This window comes from Alligator mississippiensis, chromosome 2 (genome assembly GCF_030867095.1).
Source record: "Alligator mississippiensis isolate rAllMis1 chromosome 2, rAllMis1, whole genome shotgun sequence".
In the NCBI taxonomy this organism is placed as follows: domain Eukaryota; kingdom Metazoa; phylum Chordata; order Crocodylia; family Alligatoridae; genus Alligator; species Alligator mississippiensis.
Window position 1 is genome coordinate 279,896,610 of NC_081825.1, and position 20,565 is coordinate 279,917,174.

General features: G+C 38.7%; 1 protein-coding gene across 6 annotated transcripts in view; it reads left to right on the forward strand.

Annotated features, from left to right (window-relative positions):
• Window positions 1–815: 815 nt before the first annotated feature.
• The window catches only part of VRK1 (VRK serine/threonine kinase 1), a 49,008-nt gene continuing 29,258 nt past the window's right edge, over window positions 816–20,565 (forward strand). For 2 of the 6 annotated variants that reach the window (XM_019481605.2, XM_019481606.2), the window contains exons 1-8: window positions 5,466–5,627; window positions 7,987–8,042; window positions 12,684–12,753; window positions 13,518–13,605; window positions 16,184–16,292; window positions 16,415–16,507; window positions 17,781–17,913; window positions 19,144–19,264. In XM_019481605.2, coding sequence (XP_019337150.1) covers window positions 5,471–5,627; window positions 7,987–8,042; window positions 12,684–12,753; window positions 13,518–13,605; window positions 16,184–16,292; window positions 16,415–16,507; window positions 17,781–17,913; window positions 19,144–19,264 — 827 coding nt within the window. In that variant the 5' untranslated portion in view covers window positions 5,466–5,470. Of the gene's footprint in view, window positions 914–3,064; window positions 3,111–5,465; window positions 5,628–7,986; window positions 8,043–12,683; window positions 12,754–13,517; window positions 13,606–16,183; window positions 16,293–16,414; window positions 16,508–17,780; window positions 17,914–19,143; window positions 19,265–20,565 lie in introns of those variants that run through there. The other 4 variants (XM_019481608.2, XM_019481609.2, XM_019481607.2 and 1 more) reach the window with 4 other exon arrangements.

A 20,565-nucleotide genomic window follows, 5' to 3' on the forward strand; every position in this document is an offset into this window, starting at 1 on the left:
TTGGTGTCAGGGGAGACAGCAAGCCATACTGCCAGCCCCACTCCCTCCCTGCTCGGATCAGAGCCAGGCCAAGCTCTTTCCACATGGCTGGATGGGGCCCCTCTGCAACCGCCCTGGCTGCTGGATTGGGACCCACGGCGGGCACTGCCCATCCATCCCACCGGCCAAGACGGTGGGGCACCACGGGCCTCGCTCCATTCTCCATAGAAAGGGTGGCTGCAAACTTGACTGCCAGGCAACCGTGACTGGAGTCTGCGGAGGTCCCTGGGCCCCAAGCAGGGGTCTCCCCTCAAGTCCCTTTTACTTTTTCCTTCTATCTCCTGAGCGCCCGCCTGCCAGGTGGGGGCGGGGCTGGTCTGGGTGCCAGGCTCTGCTGTGCGGTGCGTGCAGCGCACTAAAGCAGGAACCCTCGCACAGCCGTGTCCCCGGGCACAGCCCGGCTCGTGGCCTCTGCTGCAAGAGCAGTGGGAGGCCGGCGCAGAGCGCGGCGGGCTCCTGCCTATGGCAGTGTCTGCATTCCGTGGGGAGCGCAGCGCACCGAGCCCAAACGCCCCGGACCACCGCAGCGACTCGACTGACCCGGGCTCCAGAGGCCCAGCGCAGCGAGGCCCGCAGGCCGCCTCCCATTGGCTGCCGCCAGCCCGGCGGGTGTTTGCACACGGCCCCCCAGCGAGCCTCACCGCTGCGCCAACGCGCTTCGGAACGACCGGAAACTACCGCTTCCAGCGTGCACTGGGGCCGCGGACGGTGGCCGGCGGGAAGCGCCGCGTGCTGGTAGGCGGGGGCCGGCGGGAGGCAGCCAATGGCAGAGGGCAACGGAGTGGGGGGGCGCGGCTCGGCGGGCGGGCGGCGCAGGGCGCGCGCAGTGCGGGAATTTCGGACGACGCGGGCGGAGTCGCCGGGAGGTACCGCGGTGCGCACGGGCCGGGCTGCCCGTGGTGTGACTGACTGACTGACGGGCGGGCGGCGGGGCTGGCCTGGCCCTCGCCTGCCAGGGGGCTGCGCGCGGGGGATGGGGGATGGGGGAAGGGCTCGATGGCTGTGGAAGGCGCGGAGCCGGTTTCGGCCCGGCTGGGGGCCTCTAGTCCAAGCCCTGCTCGGAGCGGGATCGCCCCGCCTGCGCCTGCCTGCTCCGATGAATGGCCCTTCCCCGCGAGGGAGCGGCCGTGGCCGTGTCCAAGTGGCCCAGGCTTTTTCTGTGGCGCGATTAAAATATTTTGTAGGTCACCATTTGGGCGTCGCCCTTTTTAGCTCCGTTGCAGGTATCGAGGGACGGGGATGTCTCAAGGCCCCGGGGGGGGAGGCAGCTGCCAACCGGTTCACCGTCAGCATTAACAACATCCCAGGTGGCCTGAGGGAAAGCCAAAAAGTGTCTTGTAAAATTTAGATTGTTTATCTCTGTGATAACCAGGGATCCTGGTTTAAAAAAAAAAAAATCCCCAATTTTTTATTTAAAAAAAAAAAAAGTAACCCCAAATCCACATTTTTCTGTAATTAAAATGAAACACCACAATATGTATATGTCTCCGTATTAGCGGTGTTTCATTTAAATCATGGAACAATGTGGACTTGGGGTTACTTTTTGAAAATTAAAATTGCAGGATTTTTTTTTTAAATTGGAGAAACCCAGGATCCCTGGTGATAACTCTGTGTTGACACTGGAAATATCTAGGATGGTGTAGCTGTGCTGGCACCTCTTTCTTTAAAATGGGCAAAATTACATCTATTTTGGGAAATGGCAGCGGGGAATAAAAGGAAGTCATGCCAAACATGAGAAACGGGTCTAAAGTTTCTAGAAACTTTTTTTCTTTTTTGTTTGTGTGTGTGCGCACGTGTGTGAACGTGCACACGCGCGCGTTTGCGATCAGACTTGAAGATTTCTGCTTTGATTTTATGAACAATATTGATGACGTGTGGATTCCTGGTCTTGCTGGGACTGTCTATTCACTAAAAGGATAGCAGGTCAGCAGCATGGTCTTGTCTGCTGAAAACTGAAAGAAGTCCAACTGAGATAAACAAGCCTAAAATAGCAATTTGTAGAGGATAAAAGAACCAGATCAGGGAGAAATTCAACATCCTGAGTTGTCGCCCGGGGGAAAAATATCTCCTTAAAATAAATTTGATTTATATTCATTTTAGACTATTGAGAAAGGAAGAAAACACCAATTGGGAATTGTCTACTGGAGTTCGCTTTGAGAGCAAAAAAGTAGCAGCAAGAATGCCAATCCAGGCTTCATTTATAAAGATAACTTCACTAATAGCACTATTGATACTGAATTGCCTGCATACGTCAAAATAGCACACTCAATACTTCTTTTCTTCATGTACGCTAAAGAAGAGGGTTTGAGAAGGCTGGACTAAACAAATCATGATTCCTGCTGTAATTTGTTCATATTTGTTAGGTGCAAAGTCTATGCTTCTCAAGCTATTCAAGGCCAGAGCAGGTCACCGCCATATTAATGCTGCTGTTTACAATGATATACCTTGAAAATATGTTCTTGTCTAGTCACATAACTAAGGAGGGACAAGTATCTCTGGTACTTAAGATAACCAAGGATTTCAATGCTTTTTGCAATCACTAATGAATTAGCCCTCACTATCCCTCTGAGACAGGCAGTACTTCCATTTATTGATCATGGAGACAAAGAAAGGTGAAAGTGAACCTTAAATGAAACGAAGATAAATGGTTGCATTTCCCAACATGCTGTGCTTTTGCCATAAGGCCTCTTTTCCCTTGAGGTGGGAGATATGATAAACTAACACAACCACTGATGCTGCAGAAGGTGGTGCAGACCAATTCAGCAGGTGATGCTGAGTCTGTGCTAAATTTATGATGCAGTCTGGTATTACATTGTTTGGATGAGAGCGAGCTCTGATATCCTCAACTGAGCACCTGTTGTTCAAGAGGTACAGTTAATGCTGGCATCATGGTGACTCTAGCTCAAGTAATTTATCTTCAGTTATTTCTAAATCTCCCAACATAGTTTCATTTTGTTGTCATCTTTGCTTTCTGCCCTAAAATGCTATTGGCATTGTATTGTAATATATCTGTGGTATTTTTCAGGAGGCGAATGAGTTCTGCATCCAAGTTTGTAAACCATTTTATGATGGTATGGGCTGACAGTCATTTTTTAAATATAAAGATATTGGTGGTTAGTAGGAATAAGCAAGTTGAGTAGTAGAAGTTGAGTAGTAGTTGTTCTCATGTAAGGAGCTTTAAATGTGGAGAGCTTAGGCCAATGATCCATCTTATTTGGTAGACTTGCTGGTCTCTAGGTAGAAAGTGTTATAGAATAACAAAACTAGAAATAAAAAGGTCTTTCCCTTCCTGCTGTGTTTAACATGTTTTTCATACCTTCTTCATTCTTTTTACATTGCACTTATTCTTGTATAACTGCATGCAATCCCCAAATCTTCCTGTTTTTAGTACCATAAAGGATTCTTGCATTTTCCGATACAAAATGAGCCACTGCATCCACAGAGGACAGTTATTTTGCAACATTTCAACATGCTTACTTTTCTGCACACTGCCCATTTAAAATTATCTTTGCTTGGCTTCTGTGGCCTAGTGATAGGTTGACCAACCTATGAGTAGGCATGGTGCCATCCTAGCAGCGGGTGTGAGCATGGGCATCCCAGAAACTATGAATGAATATCTTGTTTATTTAAGGGCAGGATTCCCAAGTGTCGATATTCACTGTCCATCCTTAGCTTTCACTTCCGTGGCTTAAGGGGATGTTAATCAGAAATTCAGTTCTTTACAGTCTATTTAGGTATGTGACTGAGAGTATGGTGGACAAGTAAAACTGGAGGTAGGGGAACCACTCTTCACCTGTCATTCTCATGGAGCTAATCAAAATAAACTGCTTTGTCCCCTCCAAACAGGCTTGTCAGCAGCAGAATTATGATGAGATTACCAAGATGAAATACATCCATAATATTCCATGAATGAAGCTAATATGTATATATGATATATAATGTTATATATCATATATGATATATACATTTTACCAGTTTGTAGAAAGCGGTCAAAGAAGTTGTCATTGTCCCAGGAGAAAATGTGCCAGTATTAGTCTATAAAGTATTTTCTTAAGTTGAGAATGTAATTGTAGGTAAGCACAATAGCTCTATGTGCCTGGGGCAGCTCGTTCTGTCATTCAGACTGGCCATGCTATTTTTGAGATTAAGTTTGGGCAGAAAGCACAAGTTCTGTTTTTCTACAATTAAAAATATGGAGGGAAAATTTGAATCTAATGAAGAGAGAAACTGAAGTATTAAGAGACAGCATTTACAAGGATCATTTGAAAATTATGGATAACATGTTGTTTCTGTTTTAAGATGAGTAAAGAGACTCAGCTGTCCAGTTATATCTGAAACAAAATTTTGTTTTATGAGAATCTTGGAGAGCAGTTTAGAGTTAAATCATTGCATTTCATGAATTCTAGACAGTTTCAGATCCTATAGTTTTGTGCAGTAATACCTAACAACCTTTTTAGAAGTAATTTAGAGATTAAATACCCCTGTTTCCTTCCTCAACGTGACTACTACATACTTTCATCTGTGCTGGACATGGTTTACATGTTCTATGGATATTCAAATGTGGCTCTACTATCTAAAATTACACATGTAGGAACTATCTTTTGCCTTTCCTTCCAGGAGAGTTCTTTAGGCCTTAGCAAGGCAGAAGAGCTGTCTTAGGGGAAAAGAAGCATTTTGATATTCAGAAAAGGGATCTGCGGACTGGGGAAAAGTACCTGGAGATGATGGGGAGAGATGGACAGAATCCTCTAAGAACATTGCAGCTCTGTTGTTTCTGGATTATTTTAAATATCCTCTGAAACAATAAGTGGACTTTCATATTTGTTGAACATAATTGTGAGAGAACACTTCTCTGACATTTTTAACTGTGGTGACAGGTATTTGATCTTTTGTGAAATTGTTATTAGAAACTAAACTGCTGAGATAATGGTCAATGAGAAATACGAGGGAGTGCATTCTTTTGTGGAACAGTTGAGATTCCATTTTTTTAAATACTTAAGCTGTATTAAAAATTAGTGAATTCAACAGTTTTACTTGTAAGGAAACCAATATAGGTAAAATATTTTTCATATAGTTGGATCACAATGCATTATCATGTGAATAGCTGTAATTCTGTAGCATGTATCAAATTATGCAAAACCTTCAAATAAAAAAAAATCTCTTCTACAAAATTGCTTTCATTAGAGCCATTTTTCCTGATTCTTGAAGAAATTGCTTGTTTTTTCACCTAGAATCCATGCTGACAGGATTACTTTGAGAAATTCATAAAGAATTTTTGTAGTAACAATTTGGCAGTTTAAACAACTCATAGTTACTATGTGGAAGTCTGTCATGAGGAAAAGAAAGTATAAAAACCGGCATATGGAGTAGAATAAAAGTGTGAAAGTAAATCTGCTCAGTGTATAACCCTGTATTACTTTTTGTAGTGAAAATGCCTTATATAAAGAAGACATCTGGAAAAAGAGCTCCTGCGAAGAGGAAGCTTGCAGAAGAATTTGCTCCAGGAGAGGTGTTAACAGATACATCAAAAAAAGAGTGGAAATTAGGCATGCATATAGGGCAAGGTGGCTTTGGACGTTTATATCTTGGTAAGCTTGTGTGTACTAAACAGAGCATTTTAAAGTTGAGGGTCCTTAAAGCCTCCTCCCCTTCATCCTTTCCCCACCCCAACAATTCCTAGTTTAGGAAGGCTATGTATGTCAGCTGCAGCATAATATTTTTATTTCTTGCAAAAGGGAGAAGTGTAGGTAAAATGAGAATATTAGAAGACATTGAGGCATAGTTAGGAGTATGTGATATGGAAACCCCTCAAGTCTTAGTCTAATTCAGTGGTTCTTGACCTTTTCAAATTTGAGTAAGCCCTTAGTACAGAGGTTCCCAACCCCCGGGTCATGAAGGGTTGGCTGCCGGTCCACAGGAGGGTTGGCTGCTGGATTGGAAGTCTGGAAGTGACCGACATACTGCGGACCAGTAGCCAACCCTTTTTTATACTTCCGGTCCGCAGTTTGCTGGTCTATGGTTTCCCAGTCCGCAGTCTAAAAAGGTTGGGAACCACTGCCTTAGTAAGTTCAAAGCACCCATTGATAGGCCCTTCAGAAAATGCCAGCTTTTAGTTTTCACTTGTTTTTTTGATTATATAAAATGATACGGCAATTCTTCTGTTGCAAAGAACTCAGAAAAGAACACAACAGGTCTGAATGTTTTTAACACTATGGATTGCTATTTCAAATCTCTGGATTCCTTTCGTGTGGCATATTTATACAGCTTACAGTATGCATCACCCCTAAAAGGATATCAAGACACACCAGGGGACTGTGGCATCCAGTCACTGGTTTAACCTCAGCTAATTCATGTGACAGATTAGCTATAATCTTTACTGGTAACGTTCTTCATATATAACCCATTTTGTTCCTTTATAATATCACTTAAATGTTTGTGGACAGGCTTCTATTTTCTTACTTAATTACTTCTTAGGGAGCATTTCTGAAGTAATTCTAGTGGTTGTTGATGATGCCAGATTGATGGCATGGGCACAGCAATTCAAACATAACTATGCTGTCTTGCCAGTGTCTCAACCCTTACTTTAGCAGACCTATCTATGGATAGTTCAGTCTCCATGGTAATTTGATGTTTGTTCTGTCTTATGCTGGTATTTTTTTGTTAAGAGGATACTTAGCTCATAAATACAAAATTTAAGATTGTCAGCTCACTTCGTGCAAGCCACTGACCAGTTAACAGAGCTTTCTGCTTTAGCTGGGATGACTTGCATCTGAACTGCTGCCCATAGGTCATGTTGATTATTGTATGATCAGTTTACTGAGCCATCTGTAGATATCTGAGCATTTTTCTGTGCGGGTATTGTCACAAAATTCACTTTATAATGATACTTGAACTTCCAGGGAAAAGTTTGAATTTTTTTTTCTTATATCTAGCACCATTTCCAAAATGTATTCTGCATAGATGGCATAGAAGTGAGGTCCTCACAGAACCCTGGGGATTCCTGCTGAGGGCACCATGTTATGATTCTGTTCTTCCAATGAACGTTGAATGGTTAAAATTTTAAGATGAAGATAGTGATAAGGCTCTTGTACTATGTGGTGCATTAGATATGTGATAAGATGTTTCCCTTCCACTTGTGATACAATTGCACTGAATTCTGTAATTTCATATAGTAGTTCATGGGTTACAAAATCATTTATTGATCTAAGATGCTAGTAAAATGATCGGGCACCAATATAAGGTGACAGCGTTCTTCTGAGAAGACTTGGTCAAGAGAACTGGCAAATTTGATCGTGGCTAGAGAAGCCTGGCTTTGCTGCATGGTTTTGACTAAGCTCCTAATGTTTATTAAAGGTGGCATTCTCCTTGTGTTAGACAGTTACCCACATTATTAGTTGCTTTTTTATATAAGCCCAACCATGTCATGTTCCAGACATTGTTTAATCTCGTTCTCTACTTGTACAGAAGCACGTCCTTATGTATCTGTTATTCCTAAACTGTCCATTGTGGTATTCCATCACTCAGTAAATCTACTTCTATGGAAATTATGAAGTGGCAGCTGGGATAGCAAATAGCTGGAAGAGAAGAAAAAGACTGTTTTTGGTTATTATGGCATCTAGACAAAATAAGTACTTGATAGCTTCTTGCAAGTTGTATACCCATATTGTGTTTTTCTATCTGTCTTTAAATGAGTAACTACTATTTAATAAGAGCATTCCATTATCATTTTGCAATAAGCTTCTCCCTCCCGCCCTGGCAAGAGAGAACTCACAACCAGAAATTTAAGTTGGTTAAATCTGATACAGTTCTTCTGCCTAGATTCTGAAAATTATTCATGCTAATGTATAATTACTTTGTGGCATAGCTAAACAAATGACATAGCAAGTAGAAGCTTTGTTTTTGATGGTTGTCTCTCATCCTACTGATGAACACTTCATATTTTAACAGCTGATGTTAATTCTTCAAAATCGGTTGGCAGTGATGCATCTTATGTTGTAAAAGTGGTAAGAGAAAACTTGAATCTTTATTTCAAAATTTTAAAATGGCTGTTTTGGTATAGCATATGTAATGTGTGACATGCTGTAAGCTGCTATATATTGTTATAATAGTTATATACTACATCATTTTGTGTGTGTGTGTGACTTCTGTACAAGAAATGTGCAGATGCCCAGAAGCCCCAGTGTGGGATCAGGACTTTGTGGTGCTATATATAGATTGCTTTACAAACACAGGGATATACCATTTGAAAGTTCAAATAACTTGCAAAGGATGGAAGAAAGACAGTCAGTCATACTTTAGGTAACAGAAGGATAGATTCCTTTCAGTACACAGGAGAGTGAAATCCTGGACAAGTTTTGGATTTCTTTTAGAAAAGAAGGAACACCAAATATTATGGAGAAAGGCAGGGCAATATGACAGGCAAAAAATGAGTCTTTAAAGACTACCTGTAACAAAAGACTCAAATGACACAGAATGATGATGTTAATAGTAACAGAGAATACAGGGGATGGGTGGTCCACAGTTCAGTTTTGACTGGATTAATTTATGGCAAGACATCCAGGTGGACACACACGAATCTGAGACCTGAGACTGTATGAAGGGAGATAAGTTAGGACAGTGGTGGCCAACATTTTTTGGCAGGTGTACCATAAATTAGTCCCGTACCCTTCTGGAGTGCCACTCTGATCCCTTTCCTCTGTCCGATCTCTTGCTTTGCTTTCTCTTCTTTGCCCTGTGCTTCCTGCCCAAACTCCTGCTCTTGTTCTTGCTTCCTGCCCCACCTGCTACTGTGCTGCTTATATCTCGCTCTTCTCTTCTGTGTGCCACACAGAGGCTGCCTGTGCCACTTGTGGCATGTGTGCCCCAGGTGGCCACCCTTGGTTTAGGAGCTGTTAGTGATGGATTGGTTGGTAGTTGGTACAGTATCCCAGATTATTCAGAACAATCTACTTGAGTACTCCAAAATGGATACATTTTCTTTGTCAGTTTCTACTGGAGTATTTCTGTGTACTGTATCACTGATGTTAGTTACCCCATCAGTTGTAAGGATCATGGAATGAGAAAAGGTACAGGCATGGAAGAACTTTTCTGCCACAATTATCTAAAATGATAAAGAATCACAAAGCTGTAACTGACTTGATTCTGGGCTCCCAGCATGTGCCAAGTTGGAACTCAGCACAGAAGAACTGAGACTAGTGTCAGCATGTACATGTAAAACAGTATAACTGTATACATTTGATATAATGAATTGGAATAGCATTTCAGTATTTTTATCTAGTACTGAGAGAGGTTAGACAGGGATGGTCCTCTGCCTTGAACAGGGAATCTAGTAAACACAACCTCCTGAGCTCCTTCAAGCCCTTTCTATTTCACTTTAATGTTGCAATCCTCTTTATGTCACAATTTGCAGTACCCCTGTTGCTGAGCTTCCTGATGGTTACTTGCTTTCATTCCTAGTTTTTTTTTCTACCCGTGTTTGGGTCATTGGGAAATATGTACTACCCCCATCTTTGCATTGGGCCTGCCTACACAAATACCAGACCTTTTTGCTGTCTTCATATGCTGTTTGGTAGCAATTCTTGGTAAAAGCCTTGTTTCTGATGTCTTGGGAGTCAAGTCACCAATATTTGACTAGTAAACTAAGATTTGTTAGTGTTCAGAAGAAAATTGTTTTCATACAGTATTTCTTAAAATTGGTAAGTTATTAAAGCAGGATAGAAATTGGTGTAGTATCTGACATCTAGTTCTTATGATATTGATGTCTAAATACAGTAAAAGTCCTGTTATCTGGCATGAGTGGGGAATGGGGGATGCCGGGTATCTAAAAATTCTGGTTACCTGATGCCGGTGGTTTTTGGCCAGGCAGGGGGGAGGGTGTGGCAGCGGCCAGAGGTGGAACCGTGGCAGTGCAGGGTTGATGTTTTGGCCGGATGTGGAGCAGCAGCAGCGAAGTGTGGTGGTAGCTGCCGCTGCATGCAAGCTTTTCCCCCCCCCAATCCCTCTGTGTCCATCCAGCCGGCCAGAAATTCTGGTTAATAGAGTATTCCGGCTGGTAGAATGCTGGATAACAGGGCTTTTACTGTAGTAGTATTTGAATATTTTATTTTGCAGTCTTACTAATGAAGAAATATTTTTAATATGGAATTCCTGATGTCACTGTGAAAAAGGAGAGATAAAGTTTAATAGTATTTTTGATGTTTTTCAGATAGCATTATTTCATTAATTCTTAAAATTTTCTCTAGAGAGAAGAAAATAGTTCATGTGTTTTTGACATTACACCATAATAGAAAGGATTATTGAATTTTCTAGTCAAATTTTAGTCAGTTTTTTAAACTGAACATATACTTGCTAGTCCAGGTCTTTTTTTTTAGGTGTTTGTTACTGTGGTATTAAACCTCATATCTTAATCATCGCAGCATAGCATGTGCATTTATCTGTATTTAGAATTATGTTTATTATGGGGGTGCTAACTTCAGTTTCATAATTAAGGCTGAATTCTGCTTTACAGCTAAAACAGGACTTTAACCTCTGTTATGTATGAAAAATATTGTGTATGCCTGCCAAATTACAGCACTTGCTCTGCCTATAGAATTATTTTTCCGAGCATTTAGAAGTGAATCTGTTAGTCCGCTAAAAATAATTTATGAAAATTTCTTTAAGAAATTTGACACTAGCCTTTTTTTGTTTGGAATTTATGTAGTAGTAGAAAAACACTCCAGTTCTTTTTTATAATTGTTTGTGCATAGACCATATTTGAAGATATTATTTTGTAACTAAGTTAAATTATTGATTAATCTTATTATTGATCTATCTGTGTGATTAAGAAAACTAGACATGTGCCAGTATTTTAATTAGTAGATAACGTAGCCCAACTGTCATTGCTCTTCTGAGTTTATCTTGTGAATAATGTGTACTAGTTTGCACACCTGCCAGTGCCGGTGCTTTGCTGCACTCTTCAAAGGATCTTGTGGCACCCTAGGGTGTCATGGCACCCTGGTTGAGAACCATTGTCATAGGCAGTGCTGAAAGGCTGCCTACATTGGCTCTGCGGCCTTAGTGATTATAGACATCTACTGAATGTAGTCTTGGCAGCAGTGCAGGAAGAATAGAAACAAGTCAAAGAAGAGTCCTAAAATTTCAGTGGTATCAGGATTTGGTGAATGGAATTCTCCTGCCCTGCCTTACACATAATACCTGTCTCCTGGAGATACCTTTATATAAAAATAATAAGTTAGGAAAATAAGACCAGAAAGGGCCTTTTGGGTCATTGAATCCAGTCCTCTGCTTTTGCAGGGAGTCATTAAGCTAAGGAATCCCTAATTGGATCAAGGGCAGATTCACCAGTGTACTTTATCTTCCTTGTGCTTAACTGGTGATGCAAGGCAGCTGGAAACCCAGATTCAATGACTGGTGCAGTCTGGCTGTTAACACTTCTCATCTATACCACTGAATTTGCACTTAAATAATACTAATTACAGTTTTTAAGATTTGAACTATGCATGTTCAGGTCATTAATAATGTCACATGGCAGTTTTAGAAGTATTTATGAAATATTTCATACAACACTTTTTTGTTTGAAATGTTTTAATTTTTATGAGCTAAGGAAGTTCTAAGACAAAGATTTCAATTGAAATGGAGCTAAGGTTGGATATGTATCAGTAATTCAAGAGTTAAAATTAAGGAAGCTGTAATTTATCTCTAAATTCAGCATTTTTAAGTTGGGAAATTTAGAGGTAGGGTTACACTTACAAGAAGTCCAAGCATGTCATGGTATGGAAATCTTCATTTGAGGCTTCTACTTGGCTATAATTGATGCCTGTAGTCACACTATACCTTGGCTGGTTGTGTGGAAGCGTTCTTCTAAGTATCAGTTTAAACTCATCCCTCAGGCAGCAAATGTTTTAGTCATAGATATACTATTGATGAAAGGTGTCACTATAGGGCAGAGTTAAGCTAATATGCTCCAACTAATTCAGGTTAGAATCTTACTAAAGGCAAAACACACCATAGGTTAGAGTTAGTAGGCTGAGTTAGGTCATAGGCTCCTCCTTAGTGTTGGTGTTGATTGGCTAACATGAAAGCTACAAACTACCTTGCTTTTCCCTAGGACTTTGTTGTGAGTTAAGATGTGGTAGCCAATACACAAGTAAGAACATACATGTTTTGTTTAAAAAGACATTCTTCCATAAACAGGATTTCTAAGAGAGGGTTTATTGCAAGAGTGTATTTAAGGATTACTTGGTACATGCTCTTTCAAATTATTTCAAGTGTTGAGACCGTTGTGAGGATGACTGCAATGTTGTTGGGTTCAGAATACAATAGCCTCAGTTGGAGAAAGTGAAGATAGTGAAAGTATACTTAATACTGTTTGTAGAGCTGCTGCTGTGAACATTTAATAATATTTCTGAAGATTTTTCAGTTAATTTGGTACTCTTTAACCTTTCATTGTGGAGAAAAGTATTTTTAACTTTCTAGCCACTTCTTCTGTTGTCATGTTTATTTATTCAGAGACCAGATTCTTGAAAAATTATCAATATCCAAAGCAGGGAAGAAGAATAATCTTAGGGCAACACGTCAAGATTTTCAGAGTAATTGATTTCGTTAGCTAAAACTTTAACCAACTCTAACTAAAATTTATTTTAAAGGAACCCAGCCAGAATGGACCTCTTTTTTCTGAATTAAAGTTCTACATGCGAGCTGCCAAACCAGAGCAAAGTAAGCAGTCAATTAGACATTTTGATTGAACTTTAAGCCCACATTTTCCTATAAATAATAAATTCTCTCGAGGTTTTTAATAAAATAAAAGCTAAGTGGTACTCTTTAACATTAAATGGGTTATCTAGCTCATCAAGAAAGTCTCTTTAGATCCATTTTTTAAAATGAACTACTGGTATTCATTTACATTTCTTAAGAATGCTTTTAATCATAAATGGATGTTTCTTTTTCTAAATGGGTAATTACTGAAGATAATTGTTAATAAGCAGGAGTTACTGAACTAAAACCCATGGTCTTGTAATTTTTTCATGTTAGAAGGCCTCATCCTTATAATATCAAAAGAACAAACAGGATTTAGTGTTTAAAACCAAAAGAAGATTTAATAAGATTCACTTATTTGTCTGAAAAGAAGAATTTATTTGACATCATTTAATAATTTTGGAAAATGTGAATTTGTTGTGATAAATGTTGTCTTACAGTTACATTTTGGGCATGTTGCCATCAGTGGTATTAGTTTTATTGAAACTGAAAAGAGGCACTTTACAGCTGCCTGTGTGATCATCAGTGTGTCCCTGTTACAGCTGAATTACCAGAATTAGCCAGAGGTAGACAATTATTTGGCTCCCTACTAATATACATGGTTCGCTCATTGTCACATGATGATCACATCTTATGTGGATACCAAAACAAAATGATTTAGGTAACATTTTGCAGAAGACTTCATTAGGAAATTTTAATGTGCATGTCTTTATTTGTATTTTTAGTTCAGAAATGGACTAAATCCCATAAACTGAAATATCTAGGCGTACCAAGGTATTGGGGGTCTGGGTTGCATCAAAAGAATGGAAACAGGTAAGAGATTTTGTCTCTAGGGACAATTCTAATATTTTAATCTACATAGATAAAGTGGTCTACTGTTTAGCATGCTTTAATCTACAGAAAATATGGTTTACTTACGGGGTAGAGCATCTCTTGATTTAATTTTAGGGCTAAATTAGACAGCCTGATCCTTGTCTTAAAATTTTGGGGCACGTTTGTATGCTGTTCATTATGATCAGTGGATTAATTCACCTAAAGATGTACTAATTGCTTATGTGCATTAAGCAATTGCTACATTTCCCTGACCATCCTTCCCTGCATTGGGATTAGAAAAGGATGGTGTCCTACAAGGGTTTATATGACCAGTGCTGTCCAGGCTTAATTACAGAACAGACATCCTTTATTAATAGTCCTCTCTGTTCTTTCTATTTAAGTAACAACTACTACTAAACATATTTCTACTTCTTTATCCATTGCATTCATGAAGGAACAGGGGGCTTTGCTTTATTCAACCCCACCAGCAAATTGTGATCAATCACGCACAGAATACACAAAAAAATCTTCTAGGAACCTTTGGAATTACAATAGAGGATGAAGGCAGACAAGGTTCCTTGGGTGAATTTGATATCTTTTATTAGACCAACCCAAATGGTTGGAGAATAGTTATTAAGCAAGCTTTCGGGTTCAAAAACCCTTCGTCAGGCTAAGGACGCTGCAGCAGTTGGTGTGTGCTCTTCCTGGATGGAATGAAAAGTAAACAAGCCAGGGGCTGGGCTGGGCTGGGCTGGGGAGTCAGTTGCCAGGCAGATTGTAATGTATCAAAAATCCAATGTCTGTGTTTAGTCCATGATCTCTAGTATCCAGCAGGTTGATGAAATGGAGCTCATAGGCTCGTCTCTGGGATGTGTTGTGTAAATTTCCCTTGAGGATCAGGACTGAGAGATTGGAGAGAGAGTGGCCCTCCTGTGAGAAATGTGCCCCCACCGGTAATTGGGTGTTTCTGTCTTTGATGGATTTCCGGTGTGCATTCATTCTGGTGCGCAGTTGTTGTCTGGTCTCTCCTACATATCTTCCATCAGGGCATTTGGTGCATTGGATGAGGTATACTACATTCCTGGAGGTGCAGCTGTAAGATCCAGGGATGCTGATGGCTCTGTTGTGGGGTGTAGTAATAGTGGAGGTGGTGGAGATGTGTGGGCAGGTTTTGCATTTCTTGTCATGGCACGGTCTGGATCCTTTTGGTGTGTTCTGGGGCTGAGGAAGTTTGCTTCTTGTGATGAGGTTGGCAAGGTTCGGTGCTTGTCTGAAGGCTAGGATGGGTGGCTCTGGGAAGATTTTTTTAAGAATAGGGTCTTTTTCTAATATGGGTTGCAATTTTTTGAGTATTTTCCGAATAGGTTCAAGGGATGGGTGATGGGTCATAACCAGCGGTGTGCGATTTGTGGGTGTTTTTCTTCTGTACTGCAGCAATAGAGGATGAAGTCTTTTGCTGAATGATGCTGATTACTTTTATATGCCCTATCTCTTCAGCAAAGAAAACAGTGGAGCAAGAGAGAACAGGGATAAGGAACTTTGGCGTTTAACAAGCTTTTGGCACCAGAAGTCTTGTTGCACCATCATTTAGGGTAGAAACAGACATCTCATTTGAGTTGGTTCTGATTGATCCAAGTTCACTTGGAAGCAGTATAGCCCTCTACACATGCAGCTTGAATGGCAATTCATTTGAATTAGCCCATATTATCACAGGACTAAATGTATTATCACAGGAAAAATCTTGGATACTTTACAGATACTTGAAGTGGGACAACAAGCTTGTATGTCTGTAGGATCCCGAAATAAAAGACTTTATCTCAGGAGAAATCCTGGTTTTTACCCACAGAATTTCCCAAGATAGGTCAGTTCACAGGGCAGTTGAAACAGTTAGGGCCTTAAATCACCCAGTAATTTAATGTAACAGTGAGTTCAGTTCTGATTAACCATGAGAGGCAAAAGTAAATGAGTAAATGTAATATAACAAAGGTAAATGTTTCAACCCAAATGAGCTTTTTCAGTATATCCACATTCAGTGTGCAAGGCTTTTGTAGGAAAAAGCTTTGGTACTAAAGTGAATCCACTTTGTCAAACAAAGATGAATGTCAAGCCATCTTTATCAGGTGAGATTCACTGTACTAGGTCAAGTGCTCATTTAAATCTTAGTAGCATTGTTTTCAAAGCAACCAACTTGTAAAAGTAACAACCACTTAAATGAAATGAGTCACTTACAGGAAGAAATGATTGGGTTCTACAGACAACCTTTTGTTTCTAGTTTTTGAATAAAATCTGTTCTGCAGATGGTCATTTTCTGTTATTCTGTAAAAATGCTAGGTTATTGGGAACATAACTTTCGCAGAGGACCTTTTTTCTAGGTGATATAGTTAAACACAACAATGTCACAGTTCAAAAACAGTACAGAAACAATAAAATATTCCTAAATATTTGTCAGCTGCATAGATTATGTTTGCTTTAATTAAAAGTATACACTTCAATTCAATAATTACTTCAAGAATAGGTTGTAAAACGTGAGAGAGTTCCTCTACAAGTTTTAGTAACTTCTTTTCCTGCTTTCAAACAGCTATAGGTTTATGGTAATGGACCGATTTGGGAGAGATCTTCAGAAAATATATGAAGAAAATTCAAAGCGTTTTGCACATAAAACTGTGTTACAGTTTGGCTTAAGAATAGTAAGTAAGAAATCTATCTTTCTAATTTAGTCTTTTTTTAAGACATTTTGTGCTTAATAGAGGTCCTCTGCTGGATGGAGTTGGGTATTGCATTGACATTGTAATGTATCTTGTTTTGTTAGCTTGATATTCTGGAATATATCCATGAATATGAATATGTGCATGGAGACATCAAGGCCTCAAATATTCTCCTGAATTACAAGAATCCAAATCAGGTATTTCTGATGCGTGTCATTTTTCCTGTTTTAAACCTATTGTTTGACAACATATAAAGAGGCTTTGAACCTGGGAAACCTAGCAGAAATCTTTACTTTTTAAGAACATATACAGTAATATTATTTCTGCTTGACATTTATATCTAGTTAATATTCTACATTTTTGATGCAATTTGCTGGCAGTTTATCAAGTTGGCTGTTTTGCCCTAAATAATATTCAGGAGGAGTGCTTGTGATACAAAGTGAATTTCAAATAGCTATTTGGGGGTGGAAGCTTAAAATTATATAGTACACCAGTGAATTATGTTTGCCTGTCTGCTTTGTCACTTTTTTATTTCCTTTGTTCAAGGAATCCATCAAATAAGTGTTCTGTTACTTGGAAAATTTGGTCTTTTAACATGTTGATTATTCAAATCAATTGGTTTACAGAAATATCTTTCGTTTTCTAAATTTTACACCCTTTAGTGTTTGGAAAAATGCATGTTTGAATTTCATAACTGCCTGTGTTTTCTTGTCTAAATGCTTTACCTCACAAAGTGAATAAACTAATGTCATTATGCTTAGGAGTAGCCAGGGCTAGAGAAGATTCATGCTTGGAATTACTGTTTTTGCTCCTGCTTTTACTTTGTGTAAAACTAGAATGAATCTGATCAATATGAATAATAATAAAAAAAATCAGAATGGTAACTGGTATTTTTAAAGTCAGCTGCCAAGACTGAGCCCCTTCTACCACATGCAGTCCACTACAGGGGAATACTTGAATATTGAACCTTTATCTGTTGCTAGATCAATGATTCTTAGTCTTTTTAGACACAAGGAACCCCTTGTTAGACTCAAAACACCCTTTGGAAAATGCAGACTCTTAGCTTTCAGTCATTTTTTGAATATGGAATAATAGTGGAACAATTTTTCTGTTGCAAAAAACTTAGATCACAATAGGTCAGAATGGTTTTAATGCTCTGGATTCCTATTTGAAATCTCTGGGTTTATCTTGTGAATCATGTTTGTACAACTAACACTGCTAGCAACATTGCATCGTACCCCACAGCATCCGTGAAAGGATCTTAAGGCACCCCAGGGTGCCATGGCACTCTGGTTGAGAATTACTATGCTAGAGCAACCAAAAACTGATTTCTAAAACTGGTTATACCCTTCTATTTGTTTACCTTAGATAACCGGCAAGTACTTGTAGCTATCAAGGTATGCATAATTTTTTGACATAATTCTGTATGTATAATACTTTAATCTTTGGATGATATGTGGGAATTAATAGGTGTACTTGGTTGATTATGGCCTTGCATATCGATACTGTCCAGAAGGAGTTCACAAAGAATATAAAGAAGACCCAAAAAGATGTCATGATGGGACTATTGAATATACTAGTATTGATGCACATAAGGGTGTGGGTAAGTAATCAAAACTTTATTCACTTTACAATAAAGACAGTATGACATGAAGGACATTTTAAGTAGTTACATGTTTAGGCTGGGCAAATTTATAATAGGGTGTCTAAACATTGTAAATAGAAGACTAAATATTTAGTTGTATAGCAAAAGCTCATCTTTCTCATCTCAGTAGAATTTGTTGTGAAACAATTTCAGCAGGTTACTCTTTTTCTTTTTTTGTTTGTTTGTTTTTGCTGTTACTTTGTGATAGCCTTCGGGGAAAAATGCAAAGTATTTCCTAGACATTTGACTTTTACATAAAGTTATCTAGTATCTTAAGGTTCTGGGGTGTTCTCATTAGAAAAATATATAATTGTTTCTGGGGGGCAATAAATTGTTTCCACAATAATTATGAAGCATACTTCCCCATATTTGGCTGTGGGCTGACTGATCATGATTTATTTTAGCACATATGGAAGTTGACCTTCAGTAGTGTTAGAACTAAACAACTATCTTACAAGTCTAAACTTTGGCCATTGAAAATATTAAATATTAAAATAACAGAGCCACAAATGGTTAGCAGTATGACTTTTTATAGAGACCTTACCAGATCAGCTGTGTTGCTCTTTTTTTGTCTTGCTAAAGTCTTTAATTTAAACAGTAAAATATGCTGCAGTGTTAATTGTTTCATTTGGGCTACAAATTGACTAGGCCTTCAATAGATGATTTGACAGTTCGTCCATTTAATATAATTGTAATCATTGCTTTAAGGAATGCACAACATTATATTTTAAAGATGATTAAGGATGTAACGCATCTGCTTTTAGAATCTTTCAAAAGCAGCAATATGCTTTGTTAAGGAAATCTGAAAAGTTTCCGTATTCTAAGATAGTTTCAGGAACCCAGATTTCAAAATTATTTTTGCCTTCCTTTTCCTCATGAAATAGTAATGTTTTGAATAGCAAAGTCAATCAGTTCACTAACTCACTCTATTTTTGTCACAATCGGAAGATTTAAAATGCTTCACAAATTGGTATAACTGCTGCATGACATATCCTTGAGTGGAGAAAGTGATTGATAAAGGAGTTTGAAATGAAGTGAACTTCCAAATGTTAGAACAATATTTTTTCCTTCTCTACTTCTCGCAAAGGATGTAGTAATTTTGAACTGATTTCCAATTGTCTTAACATATTTAAACAATTAAATGTTTGTTTGCATGCATCGTTGTTGTTCAGACTTTTGTGTTTGTAGCTCCATCAAGACGTGGTGACTTGGAAATTCTAGGCTACTGTATGATTCATTGGCTCAGTGGCCATCTGCCATGGGAGGACAATTTGAAAGACCCCAACTATGTCAGAGATTCAAAAATCAGGTAAGGAATATATTTTCTTTTTCATTTGCAGCGAAAAGGCAATAGCAATATTTTGCACTTTTATACAGCTTCCTTTGCTGTGAAGGGCTGTATAAAAGTGCATATTGTATGTAATCTTTAACTTTTTGGCATAGGGATTCCAGAATGTCCATAGCTCTCTCTTGCTTAAAAGAATTATTGACCGTAACAGAACGAGAGTTCTGCCAGGTCCCACCAAATTGGCTTTGTCGTCTCACCAGCACTCATTCAGATCAGCTTCTCGCCCTTTTCTAACACTGCTTGTTGCACCTTTCTTAGAGCAAGCAGCTTCTGTCTTCTAATTACAGATATGGTGAGAGTTGCTGTATGTAAGGGGTAAGAGCCCTACTGTACATCATCAGCTATAACAGAGATTGGACTTGAACAGACGGGAAGTGGGGAACTGCTGTGGGGAGTTTAAGATGGAACATCTTTTGCTCTTTAATAGTTTACCTAAATTCAGTTGTGAGAAACAAAAATTACTTGAGAGAAATCTAAAGATCCTCAAAGATTCTGGACTTGTATTGCTTATTGAAAGAGAAATGCCTAGAATATTTTTATGCTTAAAATGTTTTAAAATGCATTTTATAAAATTAACAAAGCTTCAGAATTGTTGCTAATATTAAACTAAACTAAGAATAAGAAAAAGACCAAATCAAAGTCAAATCAGTGAATTAGTATCAACAATTTAATCTTGGAATTAAATCTTAAAATGAGTTAGACCTCAAATCGTTTCTAGAATTAATCCATCTTTAAGTTCTGATGAGGATTTTAAGGTGTCTCCGTTTATAACTCCCAGCAAAGTAATTTACCAGAGTAAATTATATCTTTGATTTTAAAACTGGTTAAAATCTTGGTACTGTAACCAGATTCTTGAATAGCTGAACCATAACTTCAGAGCCAGTTAAGCATCCCTCTTAGAATTCAGTTCTTATGTAGTGTTATCCTTCTCTTCCCCTCATAGTAATATTTTAAATTTAGACTTTAAAAGAAGACTTTGGATAAGTGGTAGAATGAGCTTGTTTAATTTCTAATTTCACAATTTCTGGTTTCTTGAGACTTTTAACAGAACTTGCATGAATAAATATATTTGAAAGAGACTATTTAATCCTGGGGTTGTTTTTTTTTCTGTTACTTTATCATGCAGACTTTTGGGTGTATGCTGGTGTGCAAGAGTGCTAAATAATTTCACACCCTAAATTAAAGAGTCTAAACAGAATGGGATATTTCTCAGATAATCGCTTTTTGTTTTCTGTTTTCATTTAAATGACTAAGAATTTTGT